The 27472-nt window shown below is 44.7% G+C and overlaps 1 protein-coding gene across 1 annotated transcript; it reads left to right on the forward strand.

Moving 5' to 3' along the window:
* The first annotated feature begins 1725 nt into the window (after nt 1–1725).
* Nucleotides 1726–26571, forward strand: LOC131260645 (allatostatin-A receptor-like). Its single transcript, XM_058262424.1, has 8 exons — nt 1726–1957; nt 6780–6934; nt 7031–7161; nt 7503–7650; nt 19917–20035; nt 25629–25704; nt 25927–26082; nt 26467–26571. The coding sequence occupies exons 1-8, from the start codon at nt 1726–1728 to the stop codon at nt 26569–26571; spliced, it is 1122 nt and encodes a 373-aa protein (XP_058118407.1).
* The last annotated feature ends 901 nt before the right edge of the window (nt 26572–27472 follow it).

A 27472-nucleotide genomic window follows, 5' to 3' on the forward strand; every position in this document is an offset into this window, starting at 1 on the left:
TTGTAATTTGGAGCTTCGGTGGTAAAACTGCGCAACAAGTACACTTACGTTCATTTGCATAGTGCCAACGTACGTATGTGCGCTCCACCTCGCGAGGGACATCAAGCATTTTCGAGAGAATTTAATGGAATTAATGTCATTCGGTTGGCAGGTGTAATGCACAGGTGGAACGAAATCGGCAAACTTGGTTAGCATACTTCCGCCAGGAAGGATGATTAATTGATGTCAGATTTTCACATCGCAAATCTGCCCGGTTGGAAACGTGAGTGATTGAGAAAAGTTGTTTTCCTTTCATTTTGTTTAAAGTTTTAAAATATTTTACAAGTATGGTGTAACGATGCAACATTACATATTTATTTCGCTCCTCCATTATTGAATGAATTTTAACTAAGTTTTTTTAGTCTGTTGAATCTGTTGAAAAAGAGAGTACGGATCGTCTATGGATTCTTTTTCACGTTGGTTTTGAAGCCCCTGAAAATTGTAAAACACCAATCGATCCTCTGCACCAATATTCATCTGGATCGCCTCTCAAATAACAAAGCCCACACGTTGTTGGGACAAGTATCATTTGGCACGTTGTCATTGATCGTTTTACACAAAAACGAGGGAAGCCCCGTTATTCAAATAATTTGAAAGGTTTTTCGGCAAACATTACAATTACCAGGAAATTTTCTACTATCTGTAACGTGCTTTGTCTTGATTCCGAGGATTTATTTATATAAATACATAAAAAGTAGTCACGTTCGTGCTGCATCCGTTTTTTTATGACGACCAGTTATAAACCAGTGGTAGAGCGTGCTCCTGTTCTGTCGTTTCGGTTCACATCTGCATTCATGTGCAGTTGATAAACAATCTGAGTGCACCACTGCAGAAAGTCGATGAATAAATATAAGGATGTTGCATCGTGGCGCAGAAGCACTCTACAACTGAACAATGTGAGAAAGGAAAAATAAAAAAAGTAATCTGAAACAATAACAATTGAACATTGTGAAAGGATAAAGATGATTCGATTGAAGAAGAAAAAGAATGTGTATCTGAAGTGCTAATTAAAGCGTAAGCAAAGAGAAAAAATTAAAGTGTAATCCGGAACATTTGCCAACAAATAAAAAAAATAAGCGCCTGTCACTCACAAGCGACCGAATGCGATAGCTGTGCAAAATGTTTATGTTTTCTCTGTTAAGGAAAATATTCCGGCAGTCTCTTTGCTTATGTTTTCCTGGTATTTTAATTTTCTTCAGATCTTGCTCACTCTAGATGATAGATGCTTTTGTTTCTTCTATCATGAGGGTATGTTTATTTTATTTTTAAAAAGTACTACATTGCACTAGCAAAACGAATAGCAACAAAAAAAAAATGCAGAATATGACGAAAAAAACTTTTCCGCGAACGCGTCTGCAGCTGAGTGTATGTCATGCTTGCCAAGAGGATTAAAAATGGACCTCGCATTCGATACTCGGCTTAAGCAAAGAGTGCGGGGTGTGAGGCAACGGACGTGATACAATTTTAAAACAAATATACTTCAAAGTGACAACCGAACAATGGAGTTAAAAGCGATTCCACTTCCGCAAAAAAGAATCGCACCGTTATGCAGCATTTCCTCCGTATCAGCCGCTTAGCTAAGGGAACCTAAAAACCGGACCATCGGACACAGCGTGAATCGGTTTAACGCCTCCGAAATCTGTCTACATTGCCGGTGCGAAAAAATAAGACACAAACACAAAGACCATGAGTGAATTTGAAACCACAGTGTGGCCATTGTTGGAGCCACAGATGCAAATGATGGCCGAAGGGTTCGAAAACAGGACGTGGGCCAAGATGATGAACAACACGTACGAGCCTGAGGACCTCTACCATCTTTCACCGACCACGATCGAGCGGGTTGTCTCGATGATGGTGCCGGTGTTTTTTGGCTTCATCGGACTGGCTGGCTTACTCGGCAATGGACTGGTTGTGCTTGGTAAGTATCGACTGTAAAAGAGTACAAAATATATGCATTAAACATCAATTTCCCACACAAACTAGAAACGAAAACATCGATCAGAAATTATTGAAATGAATACTCTTAAAATGCAATGAGTTTTAATAAAATCAATGGACTAAACAACTAATCTCACCTATTTGTATACCACATTGGACACATACTTTAGCTAAAATATTATTGTGTAACATCGTATCGGGTTTCAACAACTTTCGCGGATGTTTTTTCAAGTTTGATTTGTTTGCTATAAAAATGATAGCGCAAAAACAGTCGGTAATTACTTTCATATCACCCCGGTACGTGTCAAATTTGACAAATTAATTACAAAAAATGTTAGCAGGCGTTCACGAAGGTCTCCCGTAACGGGTTTATTATGGATACGATTGCTCATATTGCCAATCCCGCCAAACGTACCAATCACATCCATAAAAAAATAACATATCATAAACAGAATGGTACCGAAGAGAGATGTGACATGATGGATGGTAGTAAAGGGAACCTAGCAACGGGAACAAATCAATTCCATTGATTTGCCATATGCTATCAGTTACTATCTAATTCACAATCCGTGACCAACCGAAATGTTCACTTAATGTGTGTATCAAATAATCCAACGTAAAGATATAAGTGTTGATTATGGGATATGATTCGAGAAAGCTGTCATGGTTATACCAACTGTCACTAATTTGATTGTAATTCTGATATATTATATGTTCTATAGCATGTTGCATTTTATTAAGTTGGTGGTAGCTTTTATCTACAACCTCCATTAGAAGCTATTTTCTTAAACAATATTAATGTACCATAGATTTTCTAACTCAACAAAATACGCATGTTGCAAATGACGTCAATCCAATTTCTAGAAGTAAACATTCCATTATGACGAAATCGTAACCGCATACTGCTCTTACGAACTGTAATTACGAATACTTCCAAACCCCATCAAGTGCCAGTTGCGAATGACATTTTCGAGAAAATGTAATATCACAAAAGGACGTAAACATACCTACGCTTGCGGTTTTCGCTTTCAAGAGTGAAATAAAATATCTTTAAAGCGGCGCGTGCAGTGAAGTTCAAAAACAAACATACACCAAAACACCACCCACCCGTCGCCTACCCTATTCCCCCTCTTCCTCTCTCCCACTCACTTCAACCGATCAATCTTCCGGCGAACGCTAGCAAGATCCATTTCAAACTCACGCGCCCGTATTACGCCAGCGCAACCTGATAGCTTGTACTAAAAATCAATCACTCCAAAGCTACGGCATGCTCCAACAAAAGTACCTTCTCTAACCCCTTAGGTGGTTGGGAATGGGAAGGAGGAACAACATCGCCCAACCAAAATAAGCCGACGAACAGACTTCAGTGATGAAAACTCAATGCCGTCGGCAATCCTCTATGGCGCCGCCCAAAATCACTGCAGTCAGTAGTTGACATGTTGATTTTCTTGCCTTTTCCTTCTTAGTCTTGATGATTTGCGATCCAAAGCACACCCAAATTTGAGCTAGCATCAATCTTTACCGTCGTTCGTGAGTACGGATGCATGCCGAGGGGTTATTTTCCCCCTCCCAACAAGATGATGATATTTATTAAAAATCCTCTATTTTTAATAGCTTCATACGTGCCTTAGGTGGAATAATGACATACGGGCCTGTAAATATGATTGATGGTTCATTTTCATACTCCAATAAAGTCTTTCTTACAGACACAGTTCCCTTGAGAATTAAGGACTTCTTTTTATCGCTAATGCCCATCGTGAAGACTGCCATGGATATTTCATTGATAAAGAAAGTGAAACTCATAAAGGAAAAAATGATTGCACATCCAAAAAAGCGTTTTCATATTGATGCTTGCCATTATCAGTCAAAGCTATGGTAATTCAATGTATGCAAAAAATAAATTAAATAGCAGCTTGTATTCTCGCGTGACTTGTCTAGTCCTTTTTCCGTTATGACACCACTTCAAGGAAATCGGATAGCACAAGATGACACTGCGCCTACCATATCGAGTGTTCGTTCATCCTATGCATGTACACTTTCATTATTTCCCTTTTTGCGTTGCAAACGATTGGGCCATTAGAGCTTCATTCAACACACCCCGACGGTTGGGGGCAACGTGGTGAGTTATGGTAAAGATAATTAATCTTGTTCGTCGATACGACGATGTATGAATCAGCCTCATCTTCTCGCCCATCCTTCACAATCCTATTTCAAACCATCCTCGTCCCCGTTTCGGTTTGGAGCCTCTTTCTTGCCTCAAGCGCTATTAGCCCGTGAATGATGGAAAAACCCTTGCGTAAGCGGATCAAATCCTCTCGCCGTTATCGGACGTGATGAATGAACTCGATTCGAGAGTCGACGGTTCGGATGGACGGAGGAGGGTGGGGTGTAGTTACAAAAAGTGGGTGAAGTGCTGGATGAACTCGCTTGAAACAACCAATCGACCGGCATGGGAAGGGTTGGTACCCTCGAGCAACGGCCTTCATGTTTGTAGCGTAAAGAAACGACTGATTGGAGAAGGGAAAAACAAGTGACGGGATGAGAAAATAAATAACCAACAACTATCATTGCGAGCCTGGGGAAGCCTCAGGGCTCAGGCAAAATCGACATAGCTATCCATTTCTGTGGCTCATGAACCCTTTGCCTCCCAGTTTGATGATAGTGACCGTAAGGGGGTGGAAAACTCCTTCCCCCATAAAGCGGCGCATGGAAAAGAGTTGGTCATATAAAAAAGATAAATACAAATGCATCCGCCCGGAGGCAAAAGGTATGAAATGTGACCTCTGTGCACTCCATTCAACAGTTGCTACAGCAGTTGGATGCCCCTGCAGCGGTTGCGGTTTACCACTCGCCTGGGCAACCCATTTAGGTAGCCGGTTGTGTTGGTTAAAAAATAAAAATCGTTACGTCGAGTACCGCTCTGGAAGCGTTCCGGAGTTTCGAAGGCATAACCTCCGCTTTGCTGGGGCGGTGTGGTTTTAGTTGCTCCCCTGGTGGCACGAAACTCAGCTATTATGAACCATGGAGCAGAGCGAGTCGGCTGGAAATTGTGAACGACCGGGCGCCTCCATTCCCAATTTCGCAGTGCAAAATTTTCTCCAACTGCAATTTATCGCTGCGCTACGGAATGCAGAAGCGCACGACGCTTTTGCGGAGCCAGGTTTCAGTTCTTAGAACTCTGTGAAGGCAACTGCTCGGAAAACATGTACCGGAGTGTATTATAACATGAAAGTTCACAATGCGGGGTCGCACGTGCGAACGGTGATGCCGACGAGGTGGAAGAACATATTTAAATGAGCACAATGTTGTGCACATCTTTGCCTGCCAATGCTCACCCATGTGCTATCATTTTCAAGCGCACGTGGCACACATCACCAGCATCCCGTGCACATCCGGTGCCACTTGGAAGAATGCTCCTTCGAAACGGACGGATGTTGGACACTTACATCGTGCACTCTACTTGTTTATTGCTCTAGGGAAAAACATCTAATACAGTCATATCGCACTTTTTCTACACTCACCAGCCAAGAGCATCATCGTCAGCCCTCATTGAAACTTTTCCTTTTGTACCCTGTTTTTTTCCGGTCGTTGTCGTTGTTTGTGTCGCCGGATGATTGGTTCGTTCTCGCGGGATTCATTGAAATGCGCGTCCGTGATGAAATTCGAGTGCCACGGTGTAATTTACATTGCCATCGCCTCACTTTATTGCAGCGCGGGGATGCCCGCGGGTGACCCGGCGGAAAAGCAAACTTTTCCTACGAACAACTGGGCGCCTCCATTGAAAAACTGGAAATTGTCATCAGGGCGGTGGTGTTGGTGGTGGGGGGTTGCAGGGTGCGTGAGTGTGGGTAAGCGTGAAAGGTTGATGCACGATGCCCGTTATCACGTCGGTTGGTGATGGCCAGCAACCCAAATTGACAGCAGCGGCAGATAACACGCTGCGAGCGTTGAATTCCCTGTGCGTAGATATTGACGAACCGGCTGCCATAATGTAAGTGATATTCGTTCGTTTAGCATCTTGGAGGCACCAATTGGAATTCATCCGAAGCCCAAAGGGCTTGTGGTAGATCGATCGCAAAAATACATTTAATCAACAAAGTAGCTTTCCTTGAGCTGGGCTATTTTAGAGCAACAGTTTGTTTCTGATAGCTTGTATTTTCCTCACATTAACATAACATGTTATTGCATGCCATTTACGAAACTACAAATAAAATGTCTCCTATCCGTTGCGATAACATTTATGTTTCTATGGGAAGCTTTTTTACACGCTTAAAATTTAACAACCCACACTGTCTTTGCTTTCACTCGCCACAAAATGGAGTCCAACGGTGTATGATTTATAATGTTGTATCCTGGAAACAGGTGGTACAACATGGCGGTTTGTTTTTCCGAACCAAGAATGGCATGCTTGCTTTCCATTAACCCTCAAGTGCCGGTTCTCTATGCACAGCAAAAAATAGAAATAATTTGCAGTTTGTTTTCCCCCGCTTGAAGTGTTATGTTCTCAAACGCAACATTAAAACGTCAAGGAAAAACAGATTCACATTTCGCCCGGCAAACTCCCCGGGTTGATCGATACGGTGAAGGTGAATTATTGCCCACCCAATCTGCAAACGCACTCAACGCTAGGTGGGTGCTACGTGTGAGTGAATTGGGTGCCGATAGTAAAGCATATTTCATTCACACACATTTTCCGTCCGCCGATGGAGCTGTTTAAATATTTACACGCAGAATATGGCCTCCAATTTTCACACTCGTAAACATGTTTCCCATTCCCTCTTTCTCATCCATTTCTTGGACAGTCGTTGCCGCCAACCAGAGTATGCGATCGACGACCAACCTGCTAATCATCAACCTCGCCGCGGCGGATCTGCTGTTCGTCGTGTTCTGCGTCCCGTTCACCGCCGTCGACTACGTGCTGCCCGAGTGGCCTTTCGGCGATTATTGGTGCAAATTTGTACGTGAGAACACTCCAAAGCCTTCGGGCTGCGTCATGCCGAGCTTAACAAGGAATGTCCACTTACTTTCTTTTCTTCCCGTCCACGGCTGGCAGGTGCAGTACATGATCGTCGTGACGGCGCATGCCAGCGCGTACACGCTCGTCCTGATGTCACTGGATCGGTTTCTTGCCGTCGTCCATCCCATCACCAGCATGTCGATCCGTACGGAGCGAAATGCCTCCATGTGAGTGTTTAGTTGCAGTCGCTCGACCGACCGATGATTCTCCGAAAACTCACGCCCTCCTAAGAAACGAGATTATTTTCATGATTAGCTTTACTTTTCCTTACACCACACACAACCACTCGCATACACACCTTTCCCACCGAGAGATAGATTATATTTACCTTGTGGCCATGTGACCGCGAAGGGGCGAATATGGATTGATCGGTTGCACTCCATTCCATTCCTTGCGGTCTCGATGACAATCCATTTCAATTCAACCCACTGTTTACCACCTGTCCCCCCACCACCCCCCCCCCCCTCCCCCGATGCTCAAACTCAACCACATCCTATTCCATCCGCAGCGCCATCAGCTTCACGTGGCTCGTCATCCTGACGACGGCCATCCCGGTGGCCATCTCGCACGGCGTGCTGTCCTATCCGCGTCAGGGCGGCGAGTACACGGCCTGTCTGTTCCTGCACAACAAGGGCTACAGCTTGGTTGCCTTTCACGTGAGTATCCATTCATTACATCCATCATCGACGTGTGCATTGTAGCGAAGACGGTGGTCTTTCTTGCCGGGATGGTCGAAAAAAAAGCTAATGCTTGATAGATAGATCTTTTCGGCGCCCGATAAGTGCTTTGTCAAGATTAGATCTGGCAAAAAGATTTGTCACATCCATCTAATCTATTACTAACTTTGAGTCCTTTAATTGAGATACTTCCTTCTCGATAAATATTATCTGTCAAAATAGAGCACATCGCAGGGGGGATAACGGAAATTGTATCTATTATCTGTCAAACGGCTAGTCTAAAAGCTTTCTCTGGTGCCAGCTATCCGGAAAAGTTGCTCATTCGTGGCTTGTTAAAAATGCGACGGGGGCGATAAAACGTGAAACATGTGCCGAAAACATGGCCATTTTATGCTTACGGTCGTTTGTTTAGCGTTCCTGGTATTCAATTTGCATACCGATTTTATACGGGTACTGTTGAAAGATGTTTCTTCAACAGCTTCTGCTTTCATTTTCTCACGAACGACACGCAAAAACCTTCCTCTTAAAATATTATGTTCCAACAGCCCGGAGCGCGGCCGGATCCGCTTTTTCATTTACTTTCGTTCTGGCGTCCCAAAACGCAGGACGCAAACAAGTCCATCCCATTCCGTGCGGATGCAACTAGGAATCCGTCGCTAATGGAAATTGTGCTTGTTTTGTGTGGGGGTTGGGGTTTCCTTTTTTTTCTTGCTTCCAGGTTTGTTTGCTTCTTGCGCACAATCCGCGTGCCATTTTCACGCCATCCGTGTTGTTCGTGGAACGGACAACCGTTTCCACCGGGGAGCGCTCCCACGTTCGGTCGCTAAGCAGAGCATTTTAATGAACAAATACTATCGGCAATAATGTACTGTCGTACCTGGAACAAACCTGGTTTCGTGGGATGCTTGCCGACCGTTTCGTGCGAGCGGGGCCCGGAGGCGATAAACAAACCAAAGCCAAATATTCATAAGCCGACGGACGCCACTGAACAAACGAGTGGACAAATATGTTTCCATCGTCTCACCATTGGAGCTGAGACAAACGCTCCTGGAGTCAACACAAGCAACATCCGCGCTGAGGAACATCCCTGGGGTCCGTCTTATATGACCGCCGTGAGACCCGGGAAGCGTCACTTCAAATGAAACCATCCTCACCTTCATCGGTACAGCGTTTCTTCTCGCACGGTCGGGCATTCAACGCCCATATCGGTAAATAAACATGGTGTAAGCAAATACGGCACATACACAAACATGGCCGTGCTGGTCGGATGAACCACACAATACATCCCCCAGTAAGGGCCCCCATTTACTACACGCTGCAGCGCCATGAACACATCGTGTATAATCCCACCATCCTTCTAACATCACAACTCACCATCCATAGCCGCAAAATCGGAAGTGCATCCGCCGGAAAAGCACTGAAGAACACATGTACACATTTTTCTAGGATCCATCCTCTTCAAAGCTGCAATACCCTACCTCGCACCTTCTTTTAAAACCCTCCTACCCTCGAACACAATCCTAAACAACATGTTTGCAATAGTTGTAGAAATGGGGCCCTTCGCCCAGTCAACGTTATCCGTCCGTCTTAGCTTCGTTAGATGATTGGCTATAAAAGAAAAAAGAAATAAAAACCCGACACGGACAGATAGCGTGGCGCCGGTTCAGTGTTTGTAAAGATAAAAAAAACTAACATAACTATGGTTGAAAAATCCGCTCGAATCCTTTTGCCATAAAATGTTGGTCAAACCATAACACACCAAGGACACTTGAAGCGCTGTCTGTGGCACACTATGAATGAATGAATTTACTTCCATCGCATCTCGGTCATAAATTCCTTTCATAAAATGTAGAAAGTTAGTGGGCGAAGCGAACAGGTATACAATGTTTCTAAGAGCCTCAATATAAAGTAATGAATGGACTAAATTTCATTCTTTGTATATACAGGTGATTTACGCTCTTGTCGAACGAACGAGTCAACAGGTTCAACGAGTCCTCTAGTGTTGGGAAATAAGACTTGGATGTGATTCTGAGATTCGATCCATAGTCAGAACGATCTAGATTTGATCTCAAAACTAGATTCTTTGGGATTCCTTGGGATCCAGATCCAGAGTCGACTCTAATATTCCGATTCAGCTTAGGATTCGGATCGGATTTACTCATCACTAGAGTCCTCATAGGCCCTATGTTGGTGCTTCTTGCCACAAATCCAATCAACCGTTGGCCTTAAAACCGAGGCCCTCAGGGTCTGACTCACCATCTCGCCCACAGGAAATTGCGTTGACCGAAGCGTCCGTTTGCAGGACGCACAATCGGACGGGTCCGCTTCTCGAGCGTCGCTCGTAAAACTGACCACACAAACAATGTTTCACATGAAACCTCAACTGCCGGGCGAACTAGAAATGGAAATTGCTAAGGAAGTCAGATGCTGCCCGGTTTCAAGCATCCTTAGCACATTTCAATGCATTTTCCAATCGATTGGCTTTTCCTTCGGCACCCAACCGAAGAAGCTTGGCCCTCGATTCTTGTTACGTAAAAAACCACAATACAACCTGCTCCACAATGTAACAGCGTCCACCGTTCCGCTTCCTAGAACCTCCTTCGTTAAGGCACGCGGGGGTAACAAAGGCAATAATAAATAAGTCCATCCCAGAAATGGGCTCCTTGTGTGTGGGGTGATTTGCAAACCGTAACGTTTTATAAGCACCATCAGTGGATACATTTTTAGTATGTTTGGGGTATTTACGTGTGGTTATAGAGTTATGCTCGACGCAAACAAGCACATAACCATCTCAATCATCTGAACTTTTTGGAATTAATTTCCCCGCTCGCTATTGCCTCGTATTCCCAATCCTTAGGATTCGTAATTGAATAAAGGATGGATGAAAAATTCGACCACGTAAAGTGTAATAATTTTCAAAAAAAGCAATTGACGTAAACGCAATCCTTGGAATACCCTATCCTCAGCATCACCATCATTATTATCGTTGGAGCCGTATATTCTTTTCTCGAAGCTCGTGTCCCGAAAACGACCGTAAAATTATACTCTCCCACCCATAATGGCGATTGATGCGTGAAATTTTACAGAGACCTATAAAAACATCCCTTAACGGCACATACAGTCCGATCGTAATGCTGACCGTCTATTTGGAACTAGAAAAAGTTGAAGCAACGAAATCACTAGAACGCTCAGGGGGTCTTTGGATGCTACAAACTCATATCATAGACGAGCGCAAGGAAGAAAAACTTCAAATGAGGGTTCACGCATGTTTTTCCACGTTACGGGAGCTTGCGTTCTAAACCCATCCGAAAGGTTCGTCAAAACCAAATATGAAAAAAAAATCCTCTGCTATGAAAAAATGCTTGTTGATGATTTGAATGTTTACATAACTAACCTGATCGCAATGCCGTCACTGTCGGGCGAGTTTTGGTCGGCATGCATCGCGTAGCACGAACACATAATGGAAGAATTACAAAAATGCTCTTTGATTTGCAAATACCGTGCGGAAAGGTCATACGAAAACGAGACGAATCTCGTCTCGGTGGTGCAAGAAATGTTTTCTGTCTGAATTACGCTGGGTTTCCGTTGCAAGGTTTCATTTCTTGTTTTTCCCCGTTTGTTTATCGCTTGTTTGCAATGCGCGAATACCGTACAAGTGGAACTTTTCCGAGAAAAGAAAATGTAGTCCTCGCGGCCAATGGGACGAAAGAGAAATCATAAAGTGGCACAACAAAGCGACGCTTTCTAGCGAGCACAATTGAAATCGCAAAATAAAATATTCAACGTATACATTACAGAAAGGTGATGCAAATTCCATTATGTTGAATTACAACGACAGCAAAATATGGCAGCCAACAATCACAATCTTTATTTTGAGTTCGCCTTAAAATGAGTATGCGAAGCTTCTACCAGTTTTGACAAATTCTTTTTTCAAGTTAATTTTGCACTACCGTATGTGAGAGACGAATAAAACAGAACAAGCTCTGCATACCAATCAGGAAGGTTTTCAGAAACTTTTTGAACCTTTCCAATCTTGAAACTTTCCGTTTCCTCGAGGCGTGTACCAATGAATAACTGGTGGAAATCGAACATGAAAAACCCTTCAAACCCGGCCGAACTCTAGCATAAGAACAACAAAATCAACTTTCCAACGAGCGCAACCAAAGTTGAACGCAAACGTTAAACTTTTCTATGTGGTTAAAAAAAAATGGTAATATTCTTCCTGCGGCCAGGAAAAGCTTACGGAAACGAAAAAATGGCCACACGGAAGGAGTAGTCAAAAGCCATTCTGAAACGCACAAATGGACGGTTTGTTTTTTCTTTTGGATTTTTTCAGTCGAACACGCTAACGGGTCCTAAAAGCTCGCACCTAATCCCGGCTCGGTTCCGTGCGGCCGATTTTTATTTGCTTCTTTTTACCATTTTCGATTTATTTCAAAGTAATAAAGCGAAATTTATCTCCCTGTTGCCGTAGTCGCGCTATTCTCCTGCCCGACGTGAGAAGAAAACTTTGCCCGCGGAAGGATTTCCGTTTTATTTACCTTTTCGCCCCACCGGAAGTCGCCACCGGAAGGCAATGAAATTCGTACGCAAAGGATCAAACGGGGGCAAAGGACGCCGCTATCGGTGCATCGGCGAAGCGTAAAATCTGATACGATTTTATTAAATTCTCTTCTGGCAGGGTCTTCAGTGCATTGAAGAAATGGAAAAATTTACAATCGTGAGGAAAAAGGAAATCGGCACGAAACAAACCGTCTTGACGTTCCATTTCACGCTTTAGTCGACAGCAGTAAACTTAAATGAACGACTTTCTTTTTAAAGAGTTTTGCCGTTTACAGCATGGTTTACCAAAAGGAGAGAATTTAAGTGAAATCAATGTTCTGTTAGAAACTAAAAAATGATGGTTTTAATTTTATTCTAATATAACCAATTCTAAACATATCGTCTTTCAACCATAAAGCCTAACCTCGAACTGGTTCGGAAATTAGATCAATAAAAATTGCAACCATAGTCGTAATGGGAGATTTGAACCTATCCCTGGTATATAAATAAAGCTTCATGACCTGCCAGCTTTTTCTCGGAGCAACCAAAATCATATCCACCTCCTTAAAGCAATTCCCAAAATGGAACAAGCCAAAACCACTGCCACTGTCCGTAACGACGCCGAGAAGATCCGATCCTTGGAAAACCGCTCGGGCAACCGTTTTCTAGCAGAAGCTAGATGCCAGTTGGGAAATCCCTAACGGTCGGTCGTATTTAATGTCGTTTTTTTTTTGTTCAGCGCTTGTCGCTAGCGTTTCCCAGCCCGCCGTCGGGCAAGTGTCCTGCGAGTTCATAGAAACGCAACATCCCTGACAACACGCTGCCTCGCGCCCTCATTCTGGGAAGGATTAGCCGGAAAAGATCCCCCCTAAAAACCCATAATGCTGCGTTCCAGGGTCCACAAGTGACAAGCGAAGTGAACGAACCAACGAACGGTTTACTTTAAGAACGTCAAAATGCCACAAGTTGTTGAGCTCACTTCAGATTCGTTTCGATTAAAACCGATAACTGCTTGAATCAAAAGTGGTAAGAAGCATTCTGAGTGTCGCTAAAGTGCTGCTTTAAAATTACCTCACTGATCCAGTAGAGTTTTACTAAACTGATTAAACAGACAAACCGAATGTAACACTAGCTGACGTAAGTTGACCAGAAGGGAAATGCCCTGTATGCACTCGCGCCAGCAATGAACTCCGTCACCACAACCACAACCTTTCAAGCAAACTCACCAACCAACCTCGCAGTCTGCACGCAACATAGTTCGTATTTTCTGCTTAATTAAATGCAACATTCTCGTCGCGATTCACCCAGAAAGGAGGGAGCGAAAGTAGAAACATTTTCCCCAACTGCCGTCGAATTAACTCGCACTTTGGCTTTTGTGTTGGGTGTCCCTTGGCGGTATTTGTGGCTTTGTGGGGTGTTTGATGCTGCAGAAAGAAGCGACCACTTTCCGGGCCAACTCACCCCTCAAATCTAGATCTACCAAGCCCGTTGGTGGCTCTTTTTATTGAGTGCATTTTTACCCCGCAAATTTAATATTTGGAAAGCAAAACTTTGTATTCAAACTTTTTCGCGTATTTGTTTTTCTTCATCTCCTGAGATTCATTTCTATTTTGCGGTTGAAGGATAACTTTTGTTTTTCTCCCATCAGAGTTACATATGGTATGACAACACGAGCTTCGAGTTGCAATCTGTGTAAAACTTTAAATTTTCCCAGAATGAATTACATCCCAGACAACGCGTGATGTTCCTACTGCATTCCAAAATAAGTTTTTACTTAAAACATACCCTAGGACCTGCGGGATACATCTCTATCCATATCGTTTAGTGCTTCTGCAAGCTGCAATCACGTTCCGGAAAAACCAGACTTCCACCCTCGCGAGGGGAAAATATACTGAGTGCCTCTTCTGCTTGTCCCCGGCGTGAATGTCACCGACGTCTGTTTCTGAATACCGTTCTCAGCATCAATTAAACGTGCTCATAGCGTCCACTCGAAAAATACTGCTGTAACTCCTCGTCTCTTTAATGACTCCCTTCCGCCCAACAGAAACTAAAGATGAGTGAAAGCGTTGGTGCGTCGGGTTGTGTTTCGATTCAATTCCTTTCCATGGTAACGTACGCTTCGCCATCGCGATGCACTGCATCCTTTTATCTCCTTTGATCAACCCGTAATTGTGCAACGTTGCACATTAAGCTTTGGCGGCAAAAGGTCACCATCAAAGCCGGGAATGGAGAAGTGCACTCGGTGCTGTACGAAAATTCAGCTCAGCCCGAACCTGTTCACCACTCACACTGCTGGAACATGCTTTCCTTGCACAGACTCGCGGTCGCAAAAGAAGCGCACTGATTACTGTCGGATCCCATCGAGGCGTTCACATTTCCTTTCGGTTCGAGATTTCTTTTTCTGGTTGCGTATGCTAACGAACGTTGCGTGCTTTACTCATTGCAAAGCCAATAACGGAGGGTCACCTTTAGACCTCCAATTACCGTCGTTACCGCACTGACGAGCAGTCACGGCAGATCGCGTGTGCAAAAGAGAGTTTTCGTTTATTGACGCATGAATTCCTCTTCTACAGATAACAGATAATACTTGACCAAAGACTACATTGTCGGATTGCTGTCAGAACAACTTTATCGCGACGAGATATGTCACAACTCGAATTGTACGGGTATGTTTTCCGTGTGGTTTACTAATGTTTGACCGTCACAGCTTTTGAAACGGAAAAAGGATCGTCGGTTTCACTCAGACATGCCGACTGTTTGTGCTGCATTATTAAATGCTTCCCTACAGCAGCCCCGTCAAGCTTACGCGCCGAGGAAAGTTTGCCGTTCGTAAACCAATTAAATTCGTACTGCTCGAAAGACGCTTGTCAGTCATGTTATCTCTTGTGTTTTTATTTTGGTTTTACCATCGTTACCCAACTGAATTTAGAACATGAAAAAATCCTCTAAACTATTCACCAAAACCGGATGGGAAGGTTTTTTTTTGGGGTTTCGTTATCCATCATCTGCCTCAACTTTATCTCCCCGAGTAAACTTTTGCTGTGCCACAAATCTGGACCCTGTTTTCCCAAAACCGTTGCGAGTGTTCGTATATTTGTGTACCTTTTCTAGATTCCTATCTCATCCGTCACCCAACACTGATGGAAGGGGGAGGGGTGAAAACAAATTCAAAAATTCTTCAATAATTTGTGTCCGAAAGAATTTCGGCTCGTTTTCACGGCGGTTTTGTTTCACGAGCAATTTCACGCAAAGCAATCGCAAATAGCCGAAAAGTTTCCACCGGAGTCGTGATTAGCTCGGGAAGCTGTCCAACTTATGGAGTACGGCGAGGGCAAAACCTTCCTTACGGCACGCATTCCAGAGTGTCAAAACATTGCGGGGCCCGGCCATCAACGTCTTTTTGCCTGGAGGGAGTTTGTCCGGTTCGGGAACTTAATTTTCCGTTCAACGGAACGCCGAAGACGACAGTTGTCTCCCTGACGTTGAGCCCTCAGTCCGCGAAGAGTGCAATGTCGAAAGAACGCAATGTCAGCCGGAAAGATGGCTTTCCATTTCCATACACTTTGCTCGAGTGTATTTCCTCTATGAAATGTCCCTTTTCTTGGATCTGATCTCAACAAAGTTATTGCGTTTCGTAGGAACAGGGTGGTTCCAGGTTCTTAAAACAACTTTCTTCCACAGTATTTTAACATTGTTCGCGATGTGTTTTCTATTCTCCAAGCATTCCCACGTTTCTACGAGCCCACGCTGTCGTTCAATTGATCCGCCCTTTTGTCATGGTTCTTACTTCAACGAAATCGGAGTTTTTCATCGGAACATCCTCGCAAGTCATCCCCAACAAATCCTAAGAATATGACGCAAATAAAATACTTCAATCATGCTGCGAAGCTCCCGCACAATGTGCGAATCTTTAAATAATGTCAAGGTACTGTTCTATTAATCTTGAATGGTGCTTTGCTTCAATTATACCGTACCATTATCCGACACGTCTATCAACATTTACGACATTAATGAGTGTAATCAGGACGAGATGAACGATTCATCACCCGCGTACATTTACGTACGTTTGAAAAAAAAAAACAACGAACCAGATCAGGTGCTTCATCGTAATAAATAAAACAAAACATACTCCCAAACCCGAAGCCCCACTGGAACGGGCCGGAATAACAAACCGTCTGTCGTGGTCTCTGGCGAAGCTTGCATAAATTCGGTGCTGATTAATTTTTGCCTTCGCTCGACCCGGCACGATGGTTTTTCCTCCTTGGGTAGGAAAATATCCATCGCCCCAAAACTAACACATCCGATCGAGCGGGAAACGTGCTTTCACATTCCGGGGAAGGCTGGCAAACAATTCAGACAAATTAATTAATCCCTAATAAATGTGCCCCGCTGGGCATTATTGCTACCAACCCCCTGTAGGATCTACAACCTTGGCGCAGTCTACCGAGAAAGGTTGGTTTAATATATATATTGGTGAGGGTGTTACCGAATGCGGGAATTAATTCCTCACTTTTCTCATAGGAATTATGCATTCCCTACCATTAGGGTTTGCGCTTAACACATTGCCTTAACGAAAGAGGAATATTTATCAACATATAAACAATTTGAGGAGGATTATGGTAATCCGTCGAACTGGGAAAAATCACCAGATTGAAAATACGCCCAAATTGTGGCACGAGAAAAGGATAATCAAAATCGTTAAAAATCCAGCATGGTACTTCTTTTATCAAAGACGTAAAATCTTGTTTGTAACGTTTCGTTTTTCTAAATCTAACAACATAGAAAAAGTATTAAATTCATTTCACACCATCAGTACGACTACAACCCATCGTGCGGGAGGAAAAAACTCCCCTATCTTTACTTTATTCCTTTTTTTTGACATTTTCTCCCCATTTGACGCCTCGATGGTGTTGGTTTTCCATTTACCAGAAAATTCTCTCGTTTTACACTAGCAGCGTTTCAACTACATAAGCATCGTCGCCTGGAAATGGCTAACCCGCTTAACACTTGGCTTTCTGTGTTTGGCGGTTTTCCATTTCCATTCTTTTTTATCTTTTTCATCCCATTTTCACTGGTTAGCTGTCACTGTTGGTAGGCTTTCCCGGGGATGTGATGCGTTCCTAGATACGCTATAAAAAGATTGATGTACCAACGCGTTGGCAATGGGAAGGAACCGAACGCATACGCCACATTCATCCTAATGGATTAACAAGCACCTCACTTGTTGCGGTAAAAGCGTACGCCCGTGTTGCGACATCCACCGGTGATTATGACGGCTCCGAAAAAGGCTTTGCACGGATTAGGAGTAGGGCACAGAAGGGTAGAGGTATATCTGTGCGATTTCTTGAAATTCTGAAACCATACAGATTTGCACGTGCCGTTACAGCGCAAACCATTGACGTACGAACCGTTCGATCGTGCCTTCAATGTTTGCCGATATTAAGTTGTCAAATTTTGCACGCGTGGGACGTGTTTTCCTGCCATCCAAGGATATCGATGTTTCCGCCCCCACAATTGATCCCACTGCAAAGTAGTGAAGCTCCCGCGCACCGGTGCTTAGGTGGTTCTTTGCAATGGGAAAATTTTCCCGGAACCATGGCACATGCTTTTGCAAATGGAAGAAAACGCGACAAGGGTGAGCAAAGACAAGAGTGGGACTGTGGTATGGCAAAGTTTTGATCATATCTTCGAACGACACGGTTTTGGGGGAGGGAAACTTTCACCCCTTTCCACTCCGAGTGTCCGGTTAGAAAAGGTGTTTCAGTTGACGATTTTCAATGTCAGTTACAGTTAAACAATAAACTGCTTTCGAAGAATCTTCGTACATTCACTTCATACCCGTGGAAAACCCATACTCGCTGGTAAATCACCGGAATCTACAACACAATCGGAAATCCGGTAATTGATAGACAAAAGCGGAAAAACCGGATTTGAATACCACAGCGCTGGTTTCTGTGGTTGTGGCCGCGTTCGGTGCGGTTTAGACTGTGGTCGGTTTCAGTCCTTGCATGGGGAAGGCAAGGAGGATCACATTACAATTGTCCTTAAAGCGACGATTGGTTGGAAAAGTGGCGGAAGTTGTCCTGCGTTGGGGGGGGTAAAGCGGAAGTGAAATTGGATTTATTTGTTCCAACACCATGTTGGGTGACGCAACCAGATAAGGCCGAAAAGCTGAAAATCCTATTCCGGAAAATCGAACGTTACGCTTCGGGAAACATTTGAAAACAATGGGTTTAGTTGGAAACCATCGAAACCGATGTCAGTGTATTGCGCAAGGCTTTTTGAGTATTTGAACATAAAGCTACCAGGTCGTTAAAGTTAATAACAAGCAGATATTTTCATGCCACACGTATCTTATCGCATCATACTTGTAGTCCACATGAAGCTTTAAGAAGTGTAAACCATTCCATCAAAATGAAACCTGATCTGTGATCTGTTCGTGATCCTCTGCCTGCTGTCGTCTTTATTTCAAACTCAGAGTGTAAGTAGGCTGCTTATTAACAAAATACGCTCCGTTTGATGTTTGCTGTTTAATATTTTCCTGAATCGTTAAACAGCTCAACCTTCTTCATTAAACTAACAAACACCAAACAAACTCTTTCAATTTTCCAATTTGCCAGGTATGATTCAACTAAGGAGATTAAAATTAGCCTCAATCTTTGAGGACCAAACACTGAAAATATAGCCCACTCAATTTCTCAGAACTTTCTGCTTTCGTTCAAAAACATGAAACCGATTCCATCCAATTTCTACCAAGTATCTGATTGCACAACCTTCCTGGATGTATGCAGGAAAATGTAAACAGACTTACTTCACTTTGCAACATTAAAAAGATGGATAAATATATAGAAAATAAACTGCAATACCGGATCAACATGCAAAGAAGCCACATTTGAACTAATCGTCTCAAGTTTACTCATTTATTATTTCACAGTATTCAACAAAGTTTATTACCACTCGAAAGGAACGGAAAACTTCGAATCGAAGTAACCTTTCCCGGCTGATGGAAACTGGGGCGACCTACACACAAATATCTCCACCGGAAGAGTTGCGCAATTTTGCACCTTTTTCTGGGAATCTCCCCATTTTTTTTTTGTTTTTACCAACCCTTTTCGGAATCAACCATGACCCTATTTCCCTAGCGTGCTCAACGGGGCTAATCCGCAAATGATTTCAAATTACGCCCCAAACATCGATAGCCCTTCGGCGAAGAAAGGTGGAAACCCGTTTGGAATGTTCATCCGCGCGTGCATTATACGAAATTGGATGAACTGCTGCCAATAGCACACATACGAGCCGGCGATACTTGCCATTCGTGGGAATGTAATGTAACACCATCGGTCGTGTTTGCAAAGGAATGGAAAAGGCCTAGGACTGAGACGGGGTGGAGCATGTTCCGAATTGAATTACTTCCGATTTCCAAGCTTTTCGTAGAGAGAGAGAGGAGAAAAAAAAAGTTCCACACGCACGCAGCAGGTGCTTTAGTTTTGACGGGTTTGGATGATGTCTTCGAATCTTGTTAATCCTGTCCCAAGTTTACCTCCCAGGCGCACCTCAAACCGATCGATTTCGCCAGGAAGATCCCCGAACGCAAAGGCTAACATCTCCACGTGCGGAATATTATCGATGCCATCGCCCGGCGAGGACACCCCGCCCCGGTCCGACGTTGTTTAATGTTTTCTTTCATTTTCCTCACGCCGCAGGTGTCATTTTTCCTGTCATCGTACGTGGTGCCGCTGTCACTGATATCCTTCCTGTACATGGGCATGCTGGTGCGCCTCTGGAAGGGAGCCCCCGGTGGACGTGCTTCGGCCGAATCGAGGTAAGTGGGCAGGGAGGGGACGGTTCGAAAAGGATAAAGTTCAAAGCCAAACACGGCGGAGAGCAAAAACAAAAACAAACACGTGCCAACCAACCAAGCCAACGCAAGCAGGACCTTGGTTGTTTGGTTTGGTTTCGTTATAAAATAAGAAAACTTCCTTCCGGATCATCGCGGGACGCGTGTTTAATCGTAAAGAGAAAGAGCGCGTAGCGTATTTGTCTTGGCGCGGGTTTGAACGGAAGTCATTGAAAGCCATCCCCAAGGGTGGGTTCACAACGACGTAGCCGGTGGATGGTGGAGATGGAGACGGTTCGACACGGTTCATTAGCTGCGACTGTCACCGGAGCAGGTTCCGATCTCGTCGCGCTTCGTCAACCTTGTCGTCCTTCGCTGGTGACACTTTGCCACGGTGGGAAAGGGAATGGAAAACCCTAGCGGTGCTAGAGCGCGAACAGGCTGCCCGGATCTTCGCGGATCGGGCACGTTCGGTTGATCGACCAAATTTATCGAACATTATTCAATTTTAAACCGGCATAACATCGTATCCTTAATTCTGCCATCATGTGCTCACTTTTCTAGCGACTAACGCGCCCCCCCTTTTAGCGAACCACCCACCCTCGGCTAGGCATCACCCATCAAAGACGGCGCCAGGCTTCGGATGCGGAAAGTGGTCGATAATGACGTTTCGTCATCCATTTAAATATTTAAACGTTTAATTTGCGATTTTACCGCGCGCTTTTAACTTCACTTATCCTCTCTCACCTTCCACCCACCCAGTGCGACGGGTGTTTTCGGCAGTCGACGAAGGAAAAGCTTCGCCGGGTTCACCGAAACATATTTTGCTGCGCTTTTCCACGCGCAAAACGTGTGTTTCGGTGCTGGATAACAATTTGATTTTCCGAGCCAGCGGAAAAACCGACTCCGAAGCCGGGGTTTTTTTTCCGAGAAGAAAAATGAATAAGTAGATTAGCCCCGTGCGCTGGATATGGGTGCACGTGCGTGTGTGTTGATGTTTTTGCATAATCATTCCGCTGTCGTCTTGTGGGAGAAGGCAACAAAGTTTTCGGAGCATGAAAAATGCGTAAATGAAATGTTTCATCACGCGAATGTTTCGTTCCTTGGTAGACCAGTGATGTATCTTGGGGAAAAACCTTACCGGTGGTATTAACTTCGGTTTTAACATATTTTTTTCTATCTTATTAAATCTAAGAGTGTTTAGTGTATTTTAGTTATGTTCGAATTTTAATAATGTTTTCTCTACTGTGAAATGAATTGTTTTATAATAGTTCGCAAATAGATGACTTTTATTTATTGTTTTGCCACCTTTTCCTGATTGCCGCGTATAAAAATGTTACAGCCTGTTTCTCGGAAATTAAAATAGTAACTCGATTTGGTACATCACTTACCATCGCGAAACGACGACTCGGTCACGTCTGGCATCTCCGAGCATAATTTATTATGCAAAAACAGCCACCCGTTAGGAAAAATGTGCAACAAGCAGATAACCAAGGCAGAGCAACAGTGGCAAAAGGGCAACACAAATATGATAAATTCGAGGAAAAGCTCCGAACGACAGAAAACCAACAGCCTGGTTTTCATAACCTTCCGTCGATGTAATCCAGAGCCGATGATTCAAAAAAATATATTCTACACAGACAGAATGGAAACTCTAAAAGTACTGACTTCCATTAGTGGATTGCCAGTGGAAAAACGCCCCCGGCAATAGGGGATGAGTGTGAAGTCCTTGGGGCATTTCACACGAAACGATTGAATATTCCCACGCAAAACCAAGCGGCAAACAATAACTCGTTTGTGGCCCGTTCGATTTTGAATGCGCGCCGTCGTAGGGGCATAGCTGCGTTTTATTGCATTAAATTGATTGAATTATTTCCAGGTACCGAGCCCCGATCCGGTGCTTCCGTGGGCGATGGTTCAGAACAGCTACACCATATTTTTAAAATGGGATAAAAAAAGGCACGAGGCCTGGTCTAAATAAAGTGCTCTCATGTAAAGAGCCCGGAAAGGGTACCAACCTGCCCCGTTCCGTCGGTCCATTATTGTTACTAATTGGCATGACGGAGCTGAGGGCTGGGCCGCCGGCGTTTCAATGGTCCTATTTTTTACCATCATTCAATCATTCAAGATTGTGGATTTAATTCAATTTTCCACATAAACACACGCTCTCTTCAAACGGAGGATGCGCTCTATTGTCGGTGAAGGTAAAAATGGAAAAAAAACGTCGCCCGTATTTTCCCTTCGAACAAAAGGAGAGCTGGGGTACGATAATATGCCTCCGGAAAATAAAGGACACCAAATAATGGTCCTGTGTGACACAATACCGTTTCGTTATCTTTGTTCCATGACAAACTGCTGCTGAACCTTTGGCAAATGAAGTGGCAACCTGCCACATGGGCCATTTCTTTTCGCAAACATCCATTTCAATCATTTCATGCCGGTCTGACGAAAAACTCACCGAGTCAACCACCAGGCGCCTCCATCCCCTTTTTGATAGCGAATGCGAACGAATCTCTGTCGCCTCAGAGTAGGAATTGCACCTGAAAAGGGTATTTGTCTGGCTTATCCTTTTGTGTTTTTATTTATTAATGTTTTTTTTTCCTCGGCCTAAACTACCTTCAAACACTGACCGGTGGGTTGGAAAAAATAAAACGACGCTACCCTAAATCACGTACACACCGCATACGCCGACAATGCGGACAATCCAAACCCCCCCGTCCCCGCTAACAGCCCACCACGGACCGCTAGTTCCACCCTGTCATAAACTAATTTATTTCCACTCGGGACACACCGTCCTTACACCGAGCCCGGTCGAATCTGGTCCGGCCTTTACGGCCCTTGCGAACGGATATGAGGACCAGACGCCTACCGGCGCTTCCGGTGGCCAGAGAAGTCAAAAGGGTGTCCGGTTATTTATGGGTGAACGGCGAGCGCACAGCAGAACTACCCTAACTCAGCACATCCGACTCTTTCGACGTCGTTCGAGAAGGTCGACGCAATCCGACGGCGAGAACTAACGGCACGATGGGAGGCCCCTCCCTTGAGTGGCAAAATCGAACCCTCCCCGGCACGATACCGGTACCGTCTCGAAGTTCGGATCCGGCCTGCACTGGAAACAATACCAAAACAGCAATAAATTTCGATTAAACGCGGGTACCTCCGTCCGGACGACAAGCAAACGAACGGAAAGACGGAGGCTGGAGAGCACCGAATAGTGTTTCAACGCAACAAGAACTTGTCAATTTGCAAAACACTACCAACTGGTAGAAGGTAGGCAGGCTTAAGGTTTGCGGTTGCAACGGTGGTCTAGTCGTTAGTTTTCCAAGGTCAAAGCCGGTATTAGCAAGCACGATAGTCACATTTCCATACCATCCATCTCCTGGGGAAGTTCATTTTCTTTATTTTGCCTACGGGAAAGCTGCTCCATTTTGCGACACAGAGAAGGGGTGATGTAGTCGAAACCAATTATTCAAATGATGATTCCTGCGAAACGATCGAACTCGTTTACAAACATAAAATTAACAAGCACTCCGGGCACATTCCAACCTCCGGTCTTTCGTTGTTTCTGAGCGATGTGGTCAGAACCGAGAATGTGCAGACACAAAAGGATGCATTTCGGATAGGGGATAAGAAAAACTATCCGTTCCATCCCTCGTCCAACGATGTTCTCAAATGTGAATGTCCAGATAAAGGGTGTTTCGATGGAAATGATAGTATTTGGATGGTTCATTGGAACCGAGATTCATGAGAGGATGGAATTTTCATTTCCGCTTTCCTTGCTACGAGGGTCATCTCGTGTCCGTTTTATTTTGAATACTTTTATTGAACATTTTTGAGTGCGATAAGCCATCAACCGATCGTAGGCAAACATTCCGTACCTTTCCGAGAACGTCAGCATATCCCGAGTTCTACGAATGGGAAAACACTTTAATACCAAACAGAAACATTTCCATGTGAATCCGTTGACGACTTAACACTTACAACAAAAAACTCATACCACATGTGGCAGGGATTTACTTTTTGGAACGTTTACTCAACAAGGACATCTCTTTTTTATATAATTTCCTCGAACAATTCCCCATAACCTTTGATCCTACCCATTCGAAATCAAGGAGTTTTCGGAAACTATGATAAACCTTTCCAAAGTGCGTTCATTTCTGGAAGACCATTCGAAAGTGTCTCTTCCCCCGGTTACAGTCACTCGAGAAAAGTCATGATGGTCCTCATGTCCTTGCCGTTGGCATCGAAATTCTACTTGACCTTTCCCTCCGAATGCTACTTTCTAGCAAAACGAGAACATATTTCATTTTTTGTGAAAATCTTACAAGATTTTTCTTTCGTAACAGAAACGGTTTGTAACGGTGGACGCTTGCAGTGTCTACAAATTGGGTTTCGTCAAATTGAAATTGATTCGAAGAAGCGGTTCAAAGCTCAACACACCGTTTCATCTTTCTGTTATCCGGAATTCGGAATGATATGCAAGTTGCTAACCGATTACCATTTCGTTTTTCTTTGCTTTAAACAAAGTGATCTTTGATCCATTTTCCCGGCATTAGTTTATACCAACGACGATGATTCAATGAAGAAAATTGACTAGTTTATTTGGCATACACAAATCTCGGACTGCTGTTAAGGTAGTAATATTAAATGCTGTTATTTTGTTTGTGACACAGTTTAATGAGAATTGATATGATTTTTCTCAACGCATTAACAATAAAAAAGATTAGAAAATAAAATATCCAGCAATTATTGCCTGAAGCTACTACATCATTGTGTTATGTATGTGATGGATTATAATTTGATCGAAGCTTTGCTTTTTTATCCATCTTTTTTATCACATTAAAATTAGTTGTCTTTTTCGCACATACAATAATTAAAATAGTTTAAGTTAGTTACTGACGAGGAATATATGTAATTAAGTATAAATTACAGAAATAAATAAAACAGAGAGAAAATCTCATGCCCTAGTATTCCATGCGAACCTATCTAAATTTTAATCAACATGGTTCCGAATGGAACACCCTTTATAACCGTCCCTTCCGGACATGGAAACTAGCGTTGATCTACCAGATGGAACTAACCCCCCGTTCGAAACTGCTCCAATCGCTCAATGTCAGCGACACTTGTTCCGGATAACAACTACAGTTACCGATACTGACGGGGACATGGGCTTCCATTTGTCGAACCGTGATGAGCGGAGGTGGTGGAGTGTCGGGCCCGAAGATCATGTGCATCTTGCAGCAACTGACGCTCGTGAACAGTTAATTACGTTGCACGAACATTATCATCCCGGTCATCCCAGGCTCATCTGACCCGTTGGCATACATCGACACATACACACATACACAAATGTATCGTTGGTCCCTGGTCAAGCTGGTCAAGTGGACTCCATCCCTGGTGATGGATGTGGACAACATCGTGACGCATTCGCTTCCCTCGCGTAGTCCCAGAAATCGGCCGTCCCGTACTCGAATGTCCTTCGGCCAACACACATACATCGATTTGTCGTTTGTCTTTCACCCCGCGAATTGCACTCTCTGCCTACAGTAATGCACCGATCTAATTGCATTTCTTGCAGGCGAGGCAAAAAACGTGTCACCCGGATGGTAGTCGTGGTGGTGCTGGTGTTCGCCTTCTGCTGGTGCCCGATACAGGTAGGTCCGTCCGGCATCGAGTTCCCGGACTAGAGCAACGTCCCGTCGGGCGGTGGGAGGTGGGAAAACCACCAACCTTGATGAAAACCGCCATGCAAATACGTTCGTACGTTGCCGACGGAAGAAACCTAATCGAACTCCACCGGGGTTATTTTTCTTATTATCTCGTCCTGACTTTCACTTTCGCACGATCCGCTTCGGATGGGTTTTCTTCGATGGCAGGTGATCCTGCTGCTGAAGTCGCTGAAGCTGTACGAGCTCACACACGCTAGCATCATCTTTCAGATCGTTTCGCACGTGCTGGCCTACACCAACTCCTGCATCAACCCGGTGCTGTACGCCTTCCTGTCGGACAACTTCCGGAAAGCGTTTCGCAAGGTAACGACTCAGTTAAATGGCTCGAGAGAGCACACTTTCTTCCCCTCATCGTCGGCCATGTGCGCACCATCAATGGCAGCGGACGATATGATTTATCTTTCCCTGCTCGGGATGCTTATTTTGATCGGCGTTTGTGGAAAGCTACCAATCTCCCGGAACGAACGCACGTCGACCTGGTGGCTTTATGTTACAAAACATTCCCCCACGAAAACGAGCAACACCGATTGAATTCGGTGTTCTAAAATTATATTCTGTTTTGCTTTCTTTCTTTCATCCCGCAACGGAAAAACTTCATCCTGACCCATCGTGATTTACGATCGCTACGTGTGCTGGATTACTTCTGCGGGTGTAAACATTTCGGGGGCACTTTGGTACGGCTCTCAGGTCGTCTGGTGCGGCCGACCATCGGCACCGACCATCCCGCCGGCCGCCCAGACCAAAACAACCCGCACCACCGGCAACGGCACGTCGAACGCGGACGCCTTATGAGCGGAGGCCGGCTCCGGCGTCGGCGAGGTTCGATTCGCGGAGAAGTACATCGAAATTGCCAGCGTCTGAGCGACGGAGCGGCCGTCGGTGCCCGCGGCGGTTTCCCGGACTCGGTTCGATTTTTTCTAAGCACGTGCCCGGGTCCACGCGCGTAGGGGTACCGGTGTGCTGCTCCGTCGGTTTGACTCCTTCCGTGCGGAAGGTTCCCCGATAAAAACAAACCTCCCCGAGCGATAGTGCACGGGGATCGTGCCAGCCGTTTGGCCCACCTGTTGGTTCACCCTCGTACCACCTGTAAATAAACCTTCTTGCGATTAAAATGTTTCTCACCCATCGATCACCGCGCACAAACTAGATAAACATTAACCTGCCAGCGGTGCACGGCGGTCGGCAGCTACTACTTCGAGTTCCCCCTCGTGCCAACCACAGTCAGTTTTCCTCCTCTTGGCGATCAAACCCCTCACTGCTGCTGCTCCACCGGGGATTGGGAAGAAGTGAACGAGTCAACACTCCACGACACCGCAGCCGGAACATCACTCCGAAGAATTCAGCCATCAGCCCCCTGGACTCTTCCAAGTGTCCGGCCCGGTGGCACCGTAGACTGTTGCCAGCAAGACCGCCCATCCACCCCGTCCGTCCGTCCGTCCGCCCGCCCGCACACCCACAACCATTCTGGAACGGGAGCAGCAGAAGTAACCGGGTATCCAGCTAGGCCACTTGCCAAATTACTCGACGCTGGAGACCGGATCATGCCAGCAGGAAACCGTAGACCGGTAGACTTTATTACAATAAGGGTACGTTAGAGACTAAAGAGCGAGAGAGAGGGGGAGAGAGTCCACGTGGCGATTGACGAAAATCATCCAAAATCCATTATCCCCGATTGGCCGATGGATGGCAGGGG

Source organism: Anopheles coustani, chromosome 3 (assembly GCF_943734705.1).
Source record: "Anopheles coustani chromosome 3, idAnoCousDA_361_x.2, whole genome shotgun sequence".
Taxonomy (NCBI): Eukaryota; Metazoa; Arthropoda; class Insecta; order Diptera; family Culicidae; genus Anopheles; species Anopheles coustani.

Excerpts from the sequence above, each read along its gene's own strand:
- LOC131260645 (XM_058262424.1), top strand. The coding sequence starts at position 1,726 with ATGAGTGAATTTGAAACCACAGTGTGGCCATTGTTGGAGCCACAGATG. Across the intron at positions 1,958-6,779 it reads CAATGGACTGGTTGTGCTTG|TCGTTGCCGCCAACCAGAGT; the intron begins GTAAGTATCGAC and ends TTTCTTGGACAG. Across the intron at positions 20,036-25,628 it reads CGTGCTTCGGCCGAATCGAG|GCGAGGCAAAAAACGTGTCA; the intron begins GTAAGTGGGCAG and ends CATTTCTTGCAG.